This window comes from Manis javanica, chromosome 6, assembly GCF_040802235.1.
Source record: "Manis javanica isolate MJ-LG chromosome 6, MJ_LKY, whole genome shotgun sequence".
Classification (NCBI taxonomy): domain Eukaryota; kingdom Metazoa; phylum Chordata; class Mammalia; order Pholidota; family Manidae; genus Manis; species Manis javanica.
This window is the reverse complement of record NC_133161.1, coordinates 20,208,877-20,222,789: the sequence shown is the minus strand read 5'-3', so window position 1 is coordinate 20,222,789 and position 13,913 is coordinate 20,208,877. Positions and strand designations below refer to the sequence as shown.

Here is a 13,913-nt window from a genome sequence, read left to right as displayed (position 1 = left end):
TATAGAACTCTACATCCAAAAGCAACAGGATACACATTCTTCTCAGGTGCACATGGAACATTCTCCAGAATAGACCACATACTAGGCCACAAAAAGAGCCTTAGTAAATTCCAAAAGACTGAAATCTTACCAACCAACTTTTCAGACCACAAAGGTATAAAACTAGAAATCAATTGTACAAAGAAAGCAAAAAGGCTCACAAACACATGGAGGCTTAACAACATGCTCCTAAATAATCAATGGATCAATGACCAAATTAAAATGGAGATCCAGCAATTTATGGAAACAAATGACAAGAACAACACAAAGCCCCCACTTCTGTGGGATGCAGCGAAAGCAGTCTTAAAAGGAAAGTATGTAGCAATCCAGGCATATTTAAAGAAGAAAGAACAATCCCAAATGAATAGTCTAACATCACAATTATTGGAATTGGAAAAAGAAGAACAAATGAGGCCTAAGATCAGCAGAAGGAGGGACATAATAAAGATCAAAGAAGAAATAAAATAAAATTGAGAATAAAACAATAGAAAAAAATCAATGAAACCAAAAGCTGGTTCTTTGAGAAAATAAGCAAAATTGATAAGCCTCTAGCCAGACTTATTAAGAGAAAAAGAGAATCAACACACATCAACAGAATCAGAAATGAGAAAGGAAAAATCATGATGGACCCCACAGAAATACAAAGAGTTATTAGAGAATACTATGAAAACCTATATGCTAACAAGCTGGAAAACTTAGGAGAAATGGACAACTTCCTAGAAAAATACAACCTTCCAAGACTGACCCAGAAAGAAACAGAAAATCTAAACAGACCAATTACCAGCAATGAAATTGAAGCGGTAATCAAAAAACTACCCAAGAACAAAACCCCCGGGCCAGATGGATTTACCTCGGAATTTTATCAGACATACGGAGAGGACACAATACCCATTCTCCTTAAAGTTTTCCAAAAAATAGAAGAGGAGGGAATACTCCCAAACTCATTCTATGAAGCCAACATAACTCTAATACCAAAACCAGGCAAAGACCCCACCAAAAGAGAAAACTACAGACCAATATCCCTGATGAACGTAGATGCAAAAATACTCAACAAAATATTAGCAAACCAAATTCAAAAATACATCAAAAGGATCATATACCATGACCAAGTGGGATTCATCCCAGGGAAGCAAGGATGATACAACATTGGGAAATCCAAAATGGCCATCCTGCCCAAAGCAATATACAGATTTGATGCAATCCCTATCAAATTACCAACAGCATTCTTCAATGAACTGGAACAAATAGTTCAAAAATTCATAAGGAAACACCAAAGACCCCGGATAGCCAAAGCAATCCTGAGAAGGAAGAATAAAGTGGGGGGGGGGTGGATCTCGCTCCCCAACTTCAAGCTCTACTGCAAAGCCACAGTAATCAAGACAATTTGGTACTGGCACAGGAACAGAACCACAGACCAGTGGAACAGAATAGAGGCTCCAAACATTAACCCAAACATATATGGTCAATTAGTATATGATAAAGGAGCCATGGACATACAATGGGGAAATGACAGTCTCTTCAACAGATGGTGCTGGCAAAACTGGACAGCTACATGTAAGAGGATGAAACTGGATCTCTGTCTAACCCCATACACAAAAGTAAATTCTAAATGGATCAAAGACCTGAATGTAAGTCATGAAACCATAAAACTCCTAGAAAAAAACATAGGCAAAAATCTCTTAGACATAAACACAAGTGACTTCTTCATGAACATATCTCCCTGGGCAAGGGAAACAAAAGCAAAAATGAACAGGTGGGACTATATCAAGCTGAAAAGCTTCTGTACAGCAAAGGACACCAAAAAGGTACCCTACAGTATTGGAGAATATATTCATAAATGACAGATCCGATAAAGGCTTGACATCCAAAATGTACAAAGAGCTCACACACCTCAACAAACAAAAAGCAAATAGTCCAATTAAAAAATGGGCAGAGGAGCTGAATAGACAGTTCTCTAAAGAAATTCAGATGGCCAACAGACACATGAAAAGATGCTCCACATCACTTGTCATCAGAGAAATGCAGATTGAAAACACAATGAGATATCACCTCACACCGGTAAGGATCGCCACCATCCAAAAGACAAACAACAACAAATGTTGGCGAGGTTGTGGGGAAAGGGGAACCCTCCTACACTATTGTTGGGAATGTAAATTGGTTCAACCATTGTGGAAAGCAGTATGGAGGTTCCTCAAAATGCTTAAAATAGAAATAGCATTTGACCCAGGAATTCCACTCCTAGGAATTTACCCTAAGAATGCAGCAGCCCAGTTTGAAAAAGACAGATGCACCCTTATGTTTATCGCAGCACTATTTACAATAGCTAAGAAATGGAAGCAACCTAAATGTCCATCGTAGATAAATGGATAAAGAAGATGTGGTACATATACACAATGGAATATTATACAGCCATAAGAAGAAAACAAATCCTACCATTTGCAACAACATGGATGGAGCTAGAGGGTATTATGCTCAGTAAAATAAACCAGGCGGAGAAAGACAAGTACCAAATGATTTCACTCATATGTGGAGTATAAGAGCAAAGAAAAACTGAAGAAACAAAACAGCAGCAGAATCACAGAACCCACGAATGGACTAACAGTTACCAAAGGGAAAGGGACTGGGGAGGATGGGTGGGAAGGGAGGGATAAGGGCAGGAAAAAGAAAGGGGGCATTACAATTAGCATGTATAATGTGTGGGGGAGTACGGGGCAGGCTCTACAACACAGAGAAGAGAAGTAGTGATTTAACATCATCTTACTATGCTGATGGACAGTGACTGTGAAGGGGTATGTGGAGGGAACTTGGTGAAGGGGGGAGCCTAGTAAACATAATGTTCTTCATGTAATTGTAGAGTAATGATACCAAAAAAAAAAAAAGCTACAGAAGCCAGCTTGAAAGAACTCTCATTGGCCAAATCTGACACAGTATGACTATTAAAATGAATAGTGACAGTAATGAATGTAACATTGAACAAGAAAAGGATCCTTGAGTACATATTAATGCAAACAAATAAATAAAACAGAGGGAGGGACAGGAAAACCTCCTCTTTACAATTAATGTCAACCAGTAAATATGGAAGGAATTGTGGGTTAGAAAGTCACCATCATACAAATTATAATTATTTTTTAGCAAGAATCACTGGGTGCTGGTCTGTTGGGGAACAGGATGTTTATACAGTCTCAAGCTGTATTCTCATCAATATTAATTGCAAAGGGAGAAAAAAAACTCCTTTGCATTGAAGAAATCTGGCATACAGCAGCTTAACCAGGTGATCAAAGTTAATATCCTCAGTATTGGGACAAACTGATAGCACATGCCTCCCGAGATGATGCCCTGAGAAGGGCATAGTATCAATCACATGACTGAATGTGGTCATGAGGAAACAGTCAGACAACCCAAGTTTACACATTTCTGCCACATAACTGCTGTGTACTTTTGAAAAATGTCAGTCATAAAAAAACAAAGAGAGGCTGAGGAACCATTCCAGAGTAAAGAGACTTGAAAACAAAATATAATGTTTGTTCTCAGATTGAATTTTAGATTAGTGGGGAAGATGACTATAAAAAAGATTATTGGGACAATAAATAACTGTTATATTTCCTGAATTTAATATATAGTGGTTATTTAAGCAAATATTCTTGTTCTGGGGTGAAATGAGCTCACATATTTAGGGGTGAAGATGTCTCCCAAATCGTTCTGCAAAAATAATATGAGTGGAATACATACAACACACACAAAGAGAATGAGAACATACTGTGACAAAATGTTAGCATTGATTAATCTAGGTTAAGGCTATATGAGTGTTTGTTGTATTAATCTTCAAATTTTTCTGTGTTTGAAATTTTTCAAAATAAGTTGAAGAAGCAAATTAGGAAAATGAGAAAAGCATAAAATTGAAAAAATACAGTCTCACAATTCAGAGATAATTTTTGCTTATATTATGGAATATTTCCTTCTATTCATTTCTACGATATGATAATAGACTTTGTTAAATCTTTAGTTTGGCTCAAAGGAGTAAACACTTGCCCTCAAACTTGAAATAATAATGAAGTATTTTAAAATAAAAAGTAATGAACCATTCTTAAGGCATTGTTTATTTTCTTACCAGAAAACTGGTATCCTTGGCAATGTTATGTTCTATTCATGTTCTTTACAAGATTGAAAAACAGATTGCACCTAAAGCTATATTCTAAGTTGAATGAAAATTGGTCCAATTTGAATTAGTCTTCACTGAGTATCAGGGCATATATAACTGTTCCTGGCACTATTTCTGTTTCTGATGACTCTCATTAGGATTCCGGGTCTCAGCCATTTCAGGAATGGGGAAATCAAAAGACTACTTTATTTTATCTTCATACTTAATATGTGCATAAGAAATCTGAGGCAGCTGGGCACAACACACCAGCTGACTAAAGGAAAGAGGCATTTCTGAATTGCCTTTTAGCTTGAGGAACTTAAAACCTAAATGTTTAGGGTAAGTTAAATGGGAAAAAATATCCTTTATTTCAGTGGTCCCCATCTTTTAAGAATGTCATCCACTTTCTAATCACGTGGATGAAAGATCATTTCTCTGGTTTTCACACAATGTATGTCTAGCATAGAGCCTGTGTGTGCATAGTACCATCAGTGTATGGTATTTACTATGCGTCATGTACCATTCCACATAGTATTGTTTGGTATTTCCTTCCCATTTATATTTTCACTCAGTTCTCTGAGACTACTTGCAGTTGTCATGGCCTTAATGATTTTAGGCCACTTTCTGAAGACCCCTTTCATTTTGATTTTATTGTGTTTGTATTATATCAAAAGACTTTCAGTGGGTCTGAGCATTAACAAGTTAGAAAAGAGGAATGAAATTTCTTCAGTGGACTAGAAGAGGAAAGAGTAAGGAAAAGGGAAAACAGTACTAAAGTGCCAGTCATTTGGCTAGGTGCTTTTCACATAATTGCATTTCATCTGCATAATAACCCTATGAAGTAAACAGGATTATCACAAATACACAGCTGAGAAAACAGTTGCAGACAGGCTGGTTAACTTTTACCTACGATTACCACCAAGGGGTAGAACTGCATCAGGACCCATGATTGGTTTTAAAATCTGATTTGATTTTGGCTTTTCCATTATATATTGCTGCTTTTCTCAGCTAGCTTTTTAGTTGAGTCTTAAACACAGTGGATGAATTTTTTTGTATCTTTCCTTCACCAGGCTTTTCAGATGTGGATCACACCTATGCTCAAAGAACTCAGCTCTTTGACACCTTAGTAAATTTCTTTCCTGACAGCATGACTCCTCCTAAAGGCAACCTGGTAGACCTCATCACACTGTAACTGAAGAGTCACTGGACAAAAATGGATAACAGGAGTCTGCTTTCAGTATTCTGGATTTCAACTCTATTGACCGACAATTAGGCTGCGGCGATTGAGGACTGCACCAGAATATTAAAGGGATCTTTACTGTCACAAATTTTAACCCTTTCCTTCATAACTGACCTCAACCCCCTTTTCTGCATCCTATTCTTAAATTAGGCTAATAAAGTGAAGTTGATATACTTTCCACTTAAATATATATATTTTTTTCTTTAACTTTTAAGAATTAATGAGTATAAAAGAAAATAATCAGGCAGTTTACTCTTTTCTGATTTTTATTTCATTTTTATAAAATTGGGGCAAGTAAGCACTATTAACAGACTCAATACTATAAGAATTGGGATCTTTTTGGGTTGTTGGTCTGTCTGCTTTCTTCTCCCTTCCCATTTCACTTGACCTCACACCACACAAGTGCTTAAGTGGTGTCATTTGTTTACCTCTTCATTCTTAACAGTATGTAGTTCTATAGGGCAATTGATGTATGTTAAGGTGATACATGTGTCTGTTGAGTCTTGTATTACGTTAAACAATAGGAAGAACAGAGGGCTCAAATTTGTGCTCCTTGTCATAGAACTAAAAAATGAAACCCAAGATTGATCCAGGTACTTACCTGAGATTGGTATTTAGTATTTCTATAGTGGTATATTTTATAATGGATATTACAATAGCTTTGAGTCTCAGAAACCTTAAACTGAGGAGAATGTAGTTCAGAACCTTTAAGAGCCATTATAAAAATTACCAGAAGAAGATTCTAGTAGTGATTAATATGTTCATTGATGTCTTTGTACCAAGTTTGGAAGCAGACCACTTTTTCCTCTGGTAGAGCAGTGCAGAACCCCAGCTTCCAGTTCTTCCTTGTACTCTTTCTGTGGTGTTTTTTCAATTTGACGGGTGGGTTTCCAGACCTATGCTTTTGTTTATTTCCGTACACATTAGCTCCCTTCATGTGCTTCTGTATACAGTTGCTTCAAAGAATAATGATTGGTAGTTGGCATTTCTTTAAGCACACAGACCAGGCATCTTTAAATGAAGGAAAAGAAAAATAATGATGGTGCAAATATATTTTCATTATAAACTAAACAAAGGTAGATGGGCTTTTACACTGTTCCTTTTTTTTTTTTTTGTAGGGGTGGAGATACGTATCATTCCATGAGGTGCTGTGAAATGCAGTATAGGAAACCTGTACCTGGCCAGTACTTACATTTGCTCAAAAAATGTGCTGTGTGCAGCTGATACCCACCATACCTAAAGCAGACTAAGTATATAATAAGTATCCATCAATTCAGTGGTTCTCATAAGTGAGTGACATGATGGAATTGAGTATGTTGTCCCTGAGTAGCAAGATTAGGCCTCACCAAAGAGAAGAAAAAGGCTTGCACTTTCAAAAAGCCTCATGTATAGGAATGGGACTTTGAGGTCCTCTTCATTCTGTTTATTGCATGGTTTCACTTCTGGGGATGGACAGAAATATGTTTTTCCTAACTCTATATTTAAATCTTGGGCTCCTTAGACCTCCAAACATCCAAAACAGTCAGTAGTGATTTATTAAACAATTAGATCTGAACCATAACCTTGTAAAAGATACTATGTAGTTCTATAAGTACCAAATTATGTAGCTGTAGAATAACCAATTGGTTTTACAGGTGAGCAGATAGCATCTATTAAAATATTTACACAGTTTCATAAAATGATTCGACAGTCAAGTACATAAAATATTAATATCACTAATATTGTAGCCTATTGAATTTAATTTTGTGGAAACAGGTCCAAATCAGAAAGTTGATAGGGAAGAACTTGAACTTGATTAGCGTTTTGAAATGTAAAAGCTCTAGTTTTGCTTAGTGTGAATTTTGGCACTTTAAAAATATTAACCAAAGGACATTCTGCCTTCCACCGTTTATTTTTATAAAAATTTTGTTCGTCATTTTTTTCATTAGCTCCTCAGACCGTATTTGGAAAAAACTCATTTCCGAACTAAAATGATATTGTTTGCTTTTGTTTTTCCCTGACTCTGCTAGTTGTTTTTAACATATGCTTGTTTTAATTTCATTTTTCTTCACTTTATTAAGTGTAATTTTTCTCCTTCATTTCTGGATTTTTATTTTCACTAACATATTTAAATGGAGTTGAATCATAGTGAACCATTTAGTGTTGCTTAAGTGAAATAGACAATATTGACAAGGTATTGGCTATGTAAGTCAGAATTTGTACTGTGGACTTTAATGGGACACTGCTGGTAATGATTACAGGAGAATATAGGGGTTCATTATATCCATGACCAAGATTTACACATTGTTCAATCTTTCATCAGAACCATGATTTAAAACTTGTTTATATACTTAATGAGGAGCTACATATATTTCCAAAAATTCTAGCCATTCAGTTTAAGTAAACTAATTTGGTATTTAGATGCATTGTTTAGGTAGCCAAGCTTCTATGTTTTACTACTTAAAAATTCTTTCATTCTAGCTTACTAAGTCCCAGACTGGAAAACATGGCTGACTCTTTTAGAGGCATTAATCCATGGAGTACAATGTTCTTAATTTCATTATCCGTGGTTTTAAGTTCATTCCTATTTCTCCTTTTCCCAGTGAAATATATTATTTCAGAATAATAAACTAGATTTCTAACATTATTTTCCGTGCTTGTACACATTAGCTCCCTTCATGTGCTTCTGTATACTGTGTGATACACTGAACAGTCCTCTCTGCAAGATACTTTTAAAATACATTAGCATTTTAGGGAAAGACAGAGACCTCATGTGGCCAGCTTGATTAATTCAAATACATAAAATCTCTTATGTAAGAAAGAAATTCAGACTGGGTGCCTAACTCTTGTGCTAAAGCTGATAGACAGTATTATCCTGTAGCAAGATCATCTTTTTAAACCTGGTTTTCATTTATACTGAATCTGACCTGTCCATGTCTAATAAGTAAAAATAGACAGTACTAGAAAGTTAACACTGGTTTATCATGGGAAGGCTTGTTGGGTTTAGGCTCAGTGATTAGTTTAAGATTATAAAACTGCATTCTTTATTGGAATACAGATACTGAATATAAATGGTTGCCAGCTTATCCTTCCAGTGGATCTCTTCACATCTGCCTTAAAAGTGCTTTTTTGAGGTACATTAACAGATTTTCATGTAATAAAGGAAAATTTAAAGTCTAACCTACAAACAAAAACTAGTTTGAGGCACTTAATCATTTAGTGAAAGATTGAGAATGATGTTTAGTTGGTCAAAAAGTATTTAGGAGTATGTTCCTGACTTTAGTCTCTGAATTATACTGTTTCCTGGTAATTACATTAAGAAGTCACTTATAATTACTCATAATACCATATGAAATACATTGGGTAATTGTGGGTTATTCTGTTATTTCCTGAGTGAATGTTGTGTTAACTCTTTAGCTAGTTGAATGTTGCAAAGCAGTTGAGAATTAGGGTTTGAAGTGATTTGTATGGGAGGGGATTATTACAATGTGTACTCTGAGGATTTACCTTCCTTTTTATAGCTCTTTTAGCTATAAAAAAACATACCCTTCCTAACCCTTCTTTTCTTAAAAAATCCATGTTCATCTGCAATTTCATCCTTTTGTAAAAATTCTGGCCTGAATTTTCAGTTTTAAATTACAGGAGTCCTTGATCTGGGGTATGAAGGTTACCTAAGAAAAAGTTTGTAGTTACTGGAGGAGCATCAGAGAATCTGCACATGACAGTGCTTGTAAATTAGATCTTTGGGCCCTTTCACTCAAAGATTGCTATGTTCTTTAATAGATAACATTATTCTTTTGTGGTTTTTGACTGTGGCCTGTTACCTTCCTGCAATTTGTAATAATGCTTGCTAAAATGCCTTGGCTATCCAAATTCTAGTCTAGAGGTATTTTAGTTGAAGGTGGAAGTTTCCGAGTTGTTTGTTGAAACAATTAATTAGGAACCTGCTAGATCAGCTGAATGACGACGTTGCCATCATTTGTTTTGGCAGGGAAAACTAGTTATTTCAGTTTATTGATTTCACTAAATGTTCTTTTTATTTTTCTCAAAAAATACGATTTTAAAGATTTTATTTAAATGTGATCTTTTAACTTTAACTTCCTCCTACTCACCAAATACTGTGAATTGTGTTTCCGGCATTTTTCTTAGCTAGCCTGACTTGATTCTTGGCTTTTTAAGCCCTATACTTCATAGGTTTTCTGTGGCATTGCATATGAGTGTCATACTGCCTGAGGAAAAAAAAGCCAAAATCATTCTGAGACAGACGTGCTCTTTTATCTTTGTTTATGACAACAGAGTAGTGAAATATAAAATTTTACTTCATTAAAGAATAACTTCAGATATTGCTATAAAAATACTTGAATCATTTCATTTGGGGGATAGTAATATGGCTACGGCAGCTCAGTCATTTTTGGCTTCTTTTCCTGGCACTAGGAAGTACCATCATAGAACTGTTGATAAGATACAAGTTTCATAGGAGAGCTCATGGAATTCAGCACATCTCCAGATTTCCATGCCTACTGCCTTGTCTTGTCTTTGTATTTTGTAGCTTTTCTCCACCCCACCCCTCCCCAACCTCTGTAGTACTGATTTTTCTGCTTAAGTTGGAATTTGTGTTAAGAATTGATGAAGTATTAGGAATACCTTAGAGTGCTATGAAATAACTGTTACTTGTCTATTTTTTTCTTAGATAAGGTAGCACATAATGATGAAATGATTTACCTTCCTTTTTATCTGCTTTTCAAACAGTCCCAATGAACTGTTAAATATTTGTGAGCAATATCCTGTTTTGCCTGTCTGTGGCATTTTCACTTGGAGGTATTAAGCCTCAGGAAGAGAGTAGAAAGGAAAATGGAGATATGTTAGAGAAGGAAAAATAGGGCCTTCTGCTCATGGATATGAAGGGCCGCAAGTCTAAATGAAAAAGAAGCTCTTCATTCGTAACCTTATGTTAAATTTATTAATGCACTGCTGGGAAGAAGGCTGTCTAAAGGGATCAAAGCTGAGGTAATCTGAAGTCTTTGGAAAGCAGCATTTCTTAGTTGCTTTTCTCACCTTCTCTCTAAATAGGTGTTAAGAGATCTTGAAACAGAAAACCCAGTATAATCGGCTCTAGATCTTAAACGAGGTGAGCAGTTTCTTATGTGCAGCCAGTTCCTTGATAAGGTTCCAGAGGGAAAAGTGACAAACATTGTAACATGCAGTTTGGGGGCTCCCACGGAACTTGCTTTCTCATGGCTTTTGAGCTCTTGCTGTAACACAGCTCTATACCATCTGGGTTGCTAGCATTCACAGCAACTAGTTTGGATATCTGAGCTGTCTGCCACATGAATACCAGCCTGAGATGATCATTCTTCAGTTTTGTTCAGTGCTTAATTAATGCCAGATTAATTGGCAGGAAGAGAAAACACTGTGTGATACACTGAACAGTCCTCTCTGCATGATTAAGGAGTTGCTCAAGAGGCCAATTTTGAGGTGTATTTTTCTCCTTTTTTAACGAATGTCAAGAAAGCCTTTATTACAGTTTAGCTAGTGTCATTTGGCTGGTGTTCATTTCCCAGTCTTTTACAATAGGAAGACAATTGTCATTTCATGTTAATTTATAACCTGTACACAATTGAACTGACATCAGTTTAGTGTACATGTTTTAAAATTAATTAATTATGCATAATCCCAAGGGTCTCTGCTTATTTTGCTTTGCTAAGAAATACGTAAGTTCTGTACTTGGCATTGAAAGTACTTAGTAATTTTGGTTTATTCTTTAGGTTTTCTCCACATCTGTAAATTGATTAATTATATTAGAGAAGGTATCTAGAATAAGTCCAGTTCCATTGCAGCAGGCAGATCTTTATAAATTCCTTTTGCAACAAAGGAGGGGATTTTATACCATCAACGCTATGCCATCAGATGTTTACAAGTGACTCTTTTAGCATGTTGCCTTGTAGTTGCTGTATTTACCGTCTTAAGATGAAGGGGGGAAAGCTCAAGAACAGAAATGCATGGCTTTTTTTAATTGCTGTGGCTTTTTTTAATTGCTGACTTTAGAAGTCCTAGGGTACTTCCGTCTTTGTAAAGGCTTAGCTTAATTTTACATACACACATTAGTTATATTTGTAAGAGCACTGAGTACAAAGGTATAAGGTGTACTAAAGTAATTGTCTAACCAACCTCAAATTTGATAGTAGGTTATCAAAGTCCAAAAGTTTAAATATGTAGTCTTCAGTAGGGAAGATAAATGTTTTAAAAAGTCATGCACTTGGTCTCCTTTTTGAGATTTTTTTTTCCTTTCCCAGAAAAATGATTTTGATGCCTGACCAGTTGTAAACTATTTTCTCCCTCAGTTATAAACCACTCATTTAGGGAAATAAAAGTGGACTTCCTTTCTTAAGCATTACATTTAGCTGTGCCAAGAAATGCTATGATTGTGTTGTTCTTTAAGCCAGCTTGCTTTTTTGACTTGTGCAATGTGTCTTTTGAAATAAATAAATTGCATAGTATTAGTTTTCCTTTATGTATAGTCTTCAACTCAATTCAGAAATTGCAAAATAATGTGATTTTTCTATGAGCGGATATATATACATTTTATTCTTTCTTTCCCTGTCACCACTTCAGAAATACTTGTAGAGTTGAGACTGCAGCCTCGGAAGAGTATGGGAAAGCTAAGGACTTCTTTTTCTTGTCTTGGCCTTGATAACATTCTGTCTTTCCAAAATAGCATATTTATATACAAGAAACTTGCAAACGATGTTAGAACTTTTTTTAAGTCTAGTGTTTTGTTTCTTTTTATAAACTAGAAGTATTCAGTGGCCAGAAATTAAGGTCCCTTTAATATAGTTGGACTAGAAATTAGATTGAGAAGCCAATAGAATCTGTCTTTCCAGTCTGCTTAGTAATGCTGTGGATAGCTCCTTCTGTTTCTTAGAATATCTCCTGGACTGGAAAGATAGGGACAGCAACCAGATTATCTGAAAGTTAGAGACCATTAAATATCATTTATGGGACTTGTGATAACATTTATTGATTTTTGTGATTATAAAAATATGCTTATCATAGAAATAGGTACTAAGTGTAAAGAAAGCAAACCACTATTAATCAATTGATGAGACTTACTCACTTAGTTTCTCCTGACTACCTTCTGTTACCCAATGTGGTAAAGCCCAGAAAATTAAGAGAAAAAAAACTGACACAGCCATTCTCATTGTCTTTTACCACTTGTGGAGGACCAGGGTACAAGCATTGTCCCAACCCTTACTTACATTCCTTTAAGCATTGCTCTTAGTCTGAAAATAATTCTGTTGATACGTATGTTTTCAGCGTGAACTGTGAATGTAAGATATTACCCAGAACCTATAGGGAATTGTCTTGTTTAGGTCTTTGGAAATTTCATCTCTGACTCACTTGAATTTTCAAGCCCTTTATGCACCATTATGGACATTTGGAGCACATTCATACCCAGGAGGAGCTTTCTGTTTAGATGGACTTTTAGTATGAGTAAACCCATACCCAAAAAAGATGAGGTACTTTTCAAAGGCCAAAGGAAAAGCAGAGAAGAGCAAAGAAAGGGCAAAACAGATGAAAGGAATCCTTGATATAAGTTCCCTTACCATGCTTAGCAAATGTCTCTCCAAAGTATGTATTCTCTGCTTACCAGCTAAGATTCAGAAGCTATGTATTTCATATGAGACTGCTCCTCCGTGGCATCATGGAATTAGGGCTTGTATGCTCAAGTACCTAAATCAGAAGTGGGCATGAGGGAACTCTGGAATAGCTGGCATGAGCTAGTTGGAGCTTGTTAGCATAAGTGCTTTTTAGGCATCAGATCTCTTCCAGCGTAACTGTTCTAAGTGATTGTTTGGCTAGACTGAGTGTTCTGTAGCCTTCCCCAGTTGCCTTGTGATCCTCTCTGGTTTATCTTACTTTTGTCCAATCTTTTGGACTTTTAAAGGACTTTGTTTTAGTACAACTAATTTCCTGATCCCAGGTTTGGTTAATGTGTTAACACTGCTTTGTGAATAAATAAGTAAAAGAGTGATCTGAACAATTACAATTGTAGAATTATGTTGTATGTAATGTACATATGAAGAAAGAATGTATTTTGTTCATTTTCTTAATAAAAAGTTATATATGGACACGACACAATGTCCCGTTTCCTAAAACTCTTTAGAAGTCAGCTTTTAAACTGTTTGTATTTTATTATTACATTTTTTTTTCCTCAAAAAGGTAAGTTTTATTCAGGCTTACAAAGGTGGACAACAGTGACACACAATAGAGGGGCCTTTGAGAATGATGAGATAAAGTAGTTCTGGTGGATCTCACAAAGTTTCCGGGGGAAGTTTTTATTTTTAAAGAACACTGACAAATTATTTCAAACAATGTTTATTGTTATTGACCATCCTTACATCTGTTGTGTAAATTTTGACTTGTGTTTCCCAGGTTTTCTTTAAGGGGGACACAATTGTCTTCTACTTAGGAACTAGTCGAGAAAAACTGAACTGAAATAGAAAATTAATTGTAGAA

General features: G+C 35.7%; 1 protein-coding gene across 6 annotated transcripts in view; it reads left to right on the top strand.

The window, feature by feature from the left end:
- Nucleotides 1–13,525, top strand: part of MKLN1 (muskelin 1) — a 375,358-nt gene extending 361,833 nt beyond the window's left edge. For all 6 annotated transcript variants that reach the window (XM_073238456.1, XM_073238453.1, XM_073238452.1 and 3 more), the window contains one exon: nucleotides 5,248–13,525. In XM_073238456.1, coding sequence (XP_073094557.1) covers nucleotides 5,248–5,369 — 122 coding nt within the window. In that variant the 3' untranslated portion in view covers nucleotides 5,370–13,525. The remainder of the gene's footprint in view (nucleotides 1–5,247) is intronic.
- Nucleotides 13,526–13,913: the final 388 nt, after the last annotated feature.